A 7291-nucleotide genomic window follows, 5' to 3' on the forward strand; every position below is an offset into this window, starting at 1 on the left:
GCCCTGCCGCAGCCGCACCGCTCGGACGGTGCTGCCTCACACCGGAGCTCTCGGGGGCCTGCGTGAGGAGCGGGGCTAAGGGGCCCTCGCCGGTGATGTTGTCCCAGTCACAGCATCCGCGGGGATGCCCTGGATAGGGAGTGAGGCAGTGGGATGCCCCCTCTAGTGATGCTCACCCGGCTCCCGGCATCGCCAGGATGCTCTGGATGGCGAGCAGGGCAATGGGGTTTCCTCTAAGTTGTTTTTTCATCCTTAGCATCCTCACAGTGCCTTGAACAGGGAGCTGAGCTGTTGGATCCTCCCTGAAGTGATGCTCTCCCAGCCCTCACTTCCCCAGGATGCCCTGAAGAAGTAGTAGGGCAAGGGAGTCACCGTTCTAGTGATGCTCTCCACCTTCCTAGCATCTCCTTTGCCCTTTTTATCTCAGCTGGAGTTCCTGGGAAAAGTGTTGGAGGGAGCTGGTGCAGCCTCAAGCACATCTGCACTCTGAGTCCTACCTGGGTGGTGTCAGGGTCACCTGAGCAGTGCAGGTGCTCCCATGGCCCAGGTACACTGCCCCACCACTAACCCCAGAGCAGGAGCACTGTGTGTCCGCTGGGTTATTGCTCCAGAGAGCTCTACTCTTTGCTGATAACAGCCTCAGGAAGCGCAGGCAGTGCGTCAGGCATGCAGCCCATTTCTGGGAAGTTGTAAAAAGGGGGATGGCTTCCTCGGTGGGACATACACTGTTCTTTTCCCAGCTCAAGATAAGCACTGTACAGGTGAAAGGTGCTGGTACAAGAGTCCTGAGAACTGATGTGTTTCTGGGCCAGGATAACCCCTCCAGAGATGCTCATCTGAATTCCCAGAAAGGGGATGTCTCAGCCATGGAAATCCATCCAGGCAGGCTCTGTGCTCTCACCTGGGCAGGGTGAGGCAGTGGGCATGGGAAGCATGAATTGCTTTCTTCCTGCCCTCTCCCTGTGCATTCATTGAGGAGTTCTGCAGCCCAAGCAGCCCAGTCCAGAATGGGCAGACACACCAGTCCAGAATGGGCATGAGAACACAAACACTGTAATTTCACTCAGTTTCCCCACTGTGCTAGCTGTAGGCCATCCAGTTCCCCCCTGACCTTGATTCTCTCTGATCTGTGCAGACCACAGAGTAAGGCTAAATCCCCTGCCAGGTGTGTGCCTGTACATCACCAGAGTGGGCAGTAGCCACGGGCTGAGACCTCCCAGGCTGTGATGTGTCACTGATCAGGTTGTAGTGACTCACAGATGACAGTCCCAGGGATATCTTGTGCCCTGTCCCACCAAGCCACCCACTCCTGCTGCCCAGCTACCTCCCTTGGCTTTGTGTGTTGCATTTCCTGGGCGGCCCGAGCCAACAGTGTGGCAGAAAGGTGGCACCAGGGTGGCCAGCGGTGGGATGCTGTGCCTCCTGTCCCTGACAGATGGCAAACAGGCTGTCCTCTAACATTGCCTCGAGTGGCAGAGCCCAGCCCTGCTGTTCTGACACTGACTCAGCTGTGAGGACACATCTCCAAGGTGACTCTGTGCTCTGGAGCGAGGATGTATCGCGTAAATTTGCTGACATTCAAGGATGGGTGCTGCTTCCTGTTGTTTGGGTCTGGAGAAAGTTTTCCTAAACAGAGTCTGCTGATGTTTTCAGCCTTGTACAGTCAGCGGCATCACTGCTGAGGTCCCTCTGTGTGGCTCTACCAATGGTGGGTTGTGCTGGTGTGGTGAAGGACACTGTGCCTGAGGGCAGGTTTTGTGCCCAGTGTATCAGCACAGGCTGTGTTGAATCCTGTGCTAGTGCAGGCAGCTGCAGGCTCTTCCCACACCTTCTCACTCCTACCTCTCCACGAATTGCTTTGGTGGCTTGAAAACTACCCATCAGGAAGAAACAACCCCACCAACCCTGAAATATTTACCCCTTTGGATAAACCAGGCAACAGGCAGCTGTCAGTTCTCTTTGAGTGGGGAAGGAGATGGGATGTGGGGAGGACATCCCTGTCAAAGCCAGCCTGCAGCTGTGATGGATGAAAGGCAGCGTCACCCCTTCCTTCCCCAGATGTGCCATGGGGTTGGTTGTGTGTCTGTTTCTGTATTTTTCCACTGCCAACCTGGCCCTGAGTGCCTGCATAATGGGGAGACATTATAGTACCAGCTGCAGTTTTATTTAGAAGGGAATAATGAATATTTTGTTCCAACAGGCTTTTGAAACAAGCGGCCGCCATCTGCTTAAAAGTTTTGCTCTCAGCCATGTCACGATTCCCCAAAGTTATAATCGAGCACCTCTCTGCCCTGGTCATGCCAAGCAGATTTATTTTTAGGTCTGGCTATTGAACAGGCTCCCAGTTTTTCAAAGACCATTAGAATCCTGCTCTCCCTGTTAACAGGCAGCCTGGAAGCGGGGACTTGCTTTTGCCTGGAATCAGTAAAACTTCTTGCTGGTGCTAACAAAGCTGAGTCAGATACTAATGAGGGTTCAAGGGCAGACGCTGCCTCAGACAACACTGAGCCTTGAAAAGCACAGAGCTGGCTGCAGAGCCAATTCTGCTGCTCTTAAAAAAAACACCCCAAACCAACCCAAAAAAACCCCCGCCGCTTCTCTTTTTATTAAGTATTAATCCCCAGAGACTCATTTTAAAGCTCCCAAGTACCATTTTCTCTGCCTTTGGACACTCTCTGACACTTTGGGGAACAGTTTCTGTTTTCTGCTGTTGAGCTGTTTGGCTGCATTGATTTTTTTGTATTATAGCAGCAACAGGTCACAGGTGAGACTGAGATCTTTTTTTCCAGGTGACTACACACAACACATATGCAATCTTACCTTCCCCAAAGAGAGGTACAGGAGTTCAGAGGGAGAATTTAGCTTGCTCCAGGGTGATGTTTGAAAGCTACAGAGCAGCTCCTAACCTGATTAATGCATCCTGAGGTGACTGGATTGTGTGCTGGAAATTTGCAGGATACCAGGTTGCCCCATAGCTACCCAGTCTATATCAATCTGTGTCATTTTATTGGGATAGATGAATCAGGAGTGTGTACCTAGATACCAAGAGCAATTTTCCCAGTGAATTCCAATTTAAACCCTGGTTGCATTGGAAATTGCAGCGTTTTCAATAAGAGAATTCACAGTGTCTTGATTTTCTCTCCTCTGCAGCATGGACAAGGACAGCCAGGATGTTCACCAGGTACTGAATGAGCTCAAGAACAAGTTCCAGGAGATGAGGAAACTGATCAGCTCCATGCCTGGCATCGGGGTGAGCCCAGAGCAGCAGCAGCAGCAGCTGCAGAACCTGCGGGAGCAGGTCCGGACCAAGAACGAGCTGCTGCAGAAGTACAAGAGCCTTTGCATGTTTGAAATCCCCAAGGAGTAGGAAAGACACAGCTCCACTCTCTGGGTCTGAGATACCTCCTGTGCAGGCTGAACAGGGTGGCAGAAGTTGACATTTCTTTCTTTAGGTTTTGTGGTTACAGGGCTGTGACGTTGTGCCTTGTGTGGACCATGGGTGTGTGACACTGGGCCAGGACACCGTGTGCTCTCCTGGGAGGATGGCAGCAGCACCCTCCCTTGATCAGCTGCTGGACTGTGCACTTATATATATCCCATCTCCTGTTTTCTATCAGGGTGGGGTTCTTCTTTTTTACATTTAAACAAGCAGGAGACATTTTGCTTTCTCCTCACTAAGGGTCAAAGTACCTGCTGGTGAAAAAAGGGGCATTTCTGCAATTTTTTTTTTATTTAAAAATGGCCAAACATCAAAAGGGAACATAAGAGGGAAGCATGAACTGTTTGGCCCTGCCCCTGGAAAGAGTCTCTGGTACACTTTCCATTCCCTGTGTGTTGGAAGAGGAATGATTACTTCAGTTACTTCTGTATTTCTCTTTTTAAACAATTGGTGGTTGTGTCTGAGATGAGTCAAATAAAGATTTATAAGTTCCAAACTGCCCTTCTTGTGTGTTCACTGAGTGGATGTGGGCGGAGCAGGGGCAGGATGTTGGCAGCACATGGGATCCTGGGCCCAGCTCCAATGTCTTTCCCTCATAAAACAGAGGAAGGGCAAGAATCAAAACAAAGGGCATAAATGATAAAAACTTTTAGTTATTCCATATAAAGTCAGGCTCAACAGGACAGGTAAGTTCCACATCCAGGGGCTTCCCACAACCACAAACATTTGAGCAGCTGGAACAGGTAATTCTGCTCAGTGGGATGGCTGCAACTCACCTGTAGCTCAGAGATTTACTCTGTCCCCACTGAGATACTGTACTAGCACTTTCTTTGGGAAGGTGCCAGTGAGTAAACTCTGAGTAAAGCAGAACACTGAGATAAACAAAGCACAATGTACACATTTTTTTATTACTGAAATTGCCTTTCCATCAGCTATTGCCTGTCTCAGCTCAATAAATTCCTGTGTCTCATGCCTGGACGATCTTTTCCATTCTTTTGCCAGTTGCTGTTCCTGTGAAATCAGGCATAGGCAGAGCTGGAAGAAACAACTTGTTGCCAAAGAAATGTCTGGCACTTAGCTCAGGAGCAAGTTAACTCTGTAAACTTGAATCCAAGTTTCAAGTGAAACTGAGAGGGTTTGCTTTGAGATGGTTTCCTTTGCAGCCTCACTCCCCCACCATTGTTTTGTGGCTTCAATATGATTTTTTTTGCCATTAATATGTACTAAACACAAATTTGTGCTGCTGCGTGAGGGGGAAGCAGAGGTTGAAAATGACCTTTCTTTGAAAAGTGCTCCTGTTTCCCTTTCACTTCTAGCAATGATTACTGCAACTTGTTATTGGGAAGAGATTAAAAACCATCAGATGTAAAGGTGACCTTTCGAGCAAAGTACTTCCTTTACTCATATTGCAGAGTAAAAACAATATCCCAGCTGGGGTGCCAATGAATCAGTCTGTGTTGACATCATTAAAGTGTGCTTAGTTAATCGGCAAGGAGCATGAAACACAATCAGCTCTTTGGGAGGGAGTGATGTCAGTCTGCTGGGTGACTGCAGGCAGTGACATGCCATGCCTGGTGTGTCGTGGGGCTGGCAGCACCGTCACTCTCGGCGTAGTGGAGTGAGGAAAGAGTGCTGGCTCAGTGACCCCTGGCAGTGAGCAACTCCCTGCCTGGCCCCTCGTTACCCTGTGTGGCAAAACCCGGCGGCTTGCAGAGGCTTGCAGAGGCGGGAACCTTTGCTCTGGGAGTTGGAGAAAATGGGGCAATACAGGGCTGCAGTGACAGGCTGGTTTTGTCACCTCGGAGCTCAGGCCTTTTGTTGAGCAGGATTCGCTATGGGATAGGGCAAGGAAGCAAAGGCAAACCCACAGAGTGTAATTTTTAAAAAGATTTTATTAATTTGTAGAAAAAATAAAACATCAAGTTTCACCCACGGTAGAAACACTTGAAGATTTTTTTTTTGTTCATGTCAATGACAAACAATACCTACATAAAGTGCCTATTATTTTATTTTGTAAAACCCTTCCTGCTCCCCCCCACCCTCCCCAAATCTTGCAAATCAAACAAGACAAATGTAAACAAGAGTCAGTTTTTTGGTCCATCGGGGCTGTAACTCTGCAATGTCTTTGCAACAGGTTTGGAGTGTCTTCTGCATGTGTTTTGCAGACACAGATGAACACACAACACAGAGCCAGAGTCCGTGCACAGCTTCTCAAGTTGGAAAAAAAAAACAAAACCAAGAACCAACCCCAAAGCCCCAGGCAGATGCTGACCAGGCCCCTGCCCTCCCTCGCGAAGGCAGTGCCTGAGGCTGGGTGGTTTGGGAGGGAAAGGAACACCAAGGTCTGTGCCCTCCACACTCACCCTCCCACCTGGCTGCCCAGCAGCTCACCCTTTCCCTGTCTCTCTGCCCAGAGGAGGAGGCTGTTCCCAGTGACATCCCCTCCTGCCCTCCGAAACCTCCCCCTTCGCATCCCTCGCTCCCAAAATGCGCCCCCGGGGAGGGAGATGATGAAAGCGGGAGGAGGGAGGCTGGGGGAGAGGCGACGCCCTCTCTGCCCGGCTGGGCATCTGCCCAAAGTCAATTCGGAAACGAGCATCTTTCCCCCCTCCTTTCCTTCCTTCCTTCTTTCCCGTGGCTAGCGGGGGCTCCTAGCTGATCACGCAGCGATCCTTCTCCTTGCCGTGCCCGCCGCCGATGGCTTTCTCCCGGATGTACATGAGGTCGCTGTGCACGCTGGGCCGCCGGGCGAAGGGGGCCACGATGCCGTACGCCTCCTCCGTGCCGCCCCGGCCGCCCTCCTTCAGCAGCTTTTTGCCTTTCAGCGCCTTCTTGTGCAGGATGTCGCAGTACTGGACCGAGACCTTGCGGTGCAGGTCGGGGCTCATCTCGCTGGGCAGCTTGGCCATGGCGAAGAGCGCCTGGAACATCTGGTCCAGGCTGCTGTTCCTCTTGGCTGAGATCTCAAAGTAGGCACATTTTTTGGGGTCCCCTCCCACCAGCTGCTCAATCTCCCGGGGCTGCACCTCCCGGTAAAAGTCCCGGTCGCCCTTGTTGCCGCAGATGACCAGGGGCACCTCGATGTTCTCCTTGGTTTTGTTCTTCAGGCACGACTTGGTCTCCAGGATTTGCTGCTTCAGGCGCTGCACCTCCTCAAAGGAGTCTCGGTTGTCCAGGCTGAACACGAGGATGAAAACGTCTCCTGAGGACAAAGAGGGAACGTGAGATGGTTGCAGGGATGGGGATGCAGAGAGACCCATTCCTAAGTCAAATACAGGCTTGGAGAAAGAAGGACCAGGCAGCACCACGAAGAGCTGCCCAACCACTTGAACACACAAAATTGTACCTCCCTCCTCCCAGGACTGCAAAACCATCCCCAAACTGAGCAGGAATCTGCCAGAGGGACCTCCTGACAAGTACCTGTGAGGATGGAGAGGCGGCGCATGGCTGGGAAGGGGTGGTTGCCCGACGTGTCCAGGATGTCGAGCTGGTACACCTCACCACGGATGCTGTAGAACTTGCGGTGGAAGTCCTCGATGGTGGGCGTGTACTGCTCCTCGAAGCGGCCGGTGAGGAAGCGCGAGACGATGGCCGTCTTGCCCACCTTGGAGGAGCCCAGGATGACCATGCGGTAGCAGTTCTTGGCGGGGATGCTCAGCTCGGCCTCGCTGGGACACATCTTCTTGATCATCGCTGCCAGTTTCATTGACGCCGGCAAAAGTGCAGCTTCTGCAGAGAAGGAGACGAGGAGGAGGAGGAAGGCTCTGCCTGCCCGGCTGCTCAGCCCCTCTTCCCTCTCAGGAAGGGTCGGTGTGAGCTCTGCACGGCGGCCGCCGCGTTATATGGAGCCGG

General features: G+C 51.8%; 2 protein-coding genes across 3 annotated transcripts; one reads left to right on the forward strand and one right to left on the reverse strand.

Moving 5' to 3' along the window:
• The first annotated feature begins 2376 nt into the window (after positions 1-2376).
• On the forward strand, positions 2377-3935 carry MED9 (mediator complex subunit 9). The gene has a single exon (XM_014309070.2). The coding sequence runs from the start codon at positions 3152-3154 to the stop codon at positions 3365-3367; it is 216 nt and encodes a 71-aa protein (XP_014164545.1). The 5' UTR covers positions 2377-3151; the 3' UTR covers positions 3368-3935.
• Positions 3936-5313: 1378 nt separating this feature from the next.
• On the reverse strand, positions 5314-7238 carry RASD1 (ras related dexamethasone induced 1). Of its 2 annotated transcripts, none has more exons than XM_005425937.2 (2): positions 6860-7238; positions 5314-6641 (listed from the first exon to the last, which is right to left on the reverse strand). In XM_005425937.2, the coding sequence occupies exons 1-2, from the start codon at positions 7143-7145 to the stop codon at positions 6091-6093; spliced, it is 837 nt and encodes a 278-aa protein (XP_005425994.1). In that variant the 5' UTR covers positions 7146-7238; the 3' UTR covers positions 5314-6090. The 2 variants fall into 2 exon arrangements, with proteins under 2 accessions (XP_005425994.1, XP_030916955.1); XM_031061095.1 differs by having other exon boundaries at positions 6312-6570.
• Positions 7239-7291: the final 53 nt, after the last annotated feature.

This window comes from Geospiza fortis, unplaced genomic scaffold, assembly GCF_000277835.1.
Source record: "Geospiza fortis unplaced genomic scaffold, GeoFor_1.0 scaffold213, whole genome shotgun sequence".
Classification (NCBI taxonomy): Eukaryota; Metazoa; Chordata; class Aves; order Passeriformes; family Thraupidae; genus Geospiza; species Geospiza fortis.

Excerpts from the sequence above, each read along its gene's own strand:
- MED9 (XM_014309070.2), top strand. The coding sequence starts at position 3,152 with ATGGACAAGGACAGCCAGGATGTTCACCAGGTACTGAATGAGCTCAAG.
- RASD1 (XM_005425937.2), bottom strand. The coding sequence starts at position 7,145 with ATGAAACTGGCAGCGATGATCAAGAAGATGTGTCCCAGCGAGGCCGAG. Across the intron at positions 6,642-6,859 it reads CCGCCTCTCCATCCTCACAG|GAGACGTTTTCATCCTCGTG; the intron begins GTACTTGTCAGG and ends CTTTGTCCTCAG.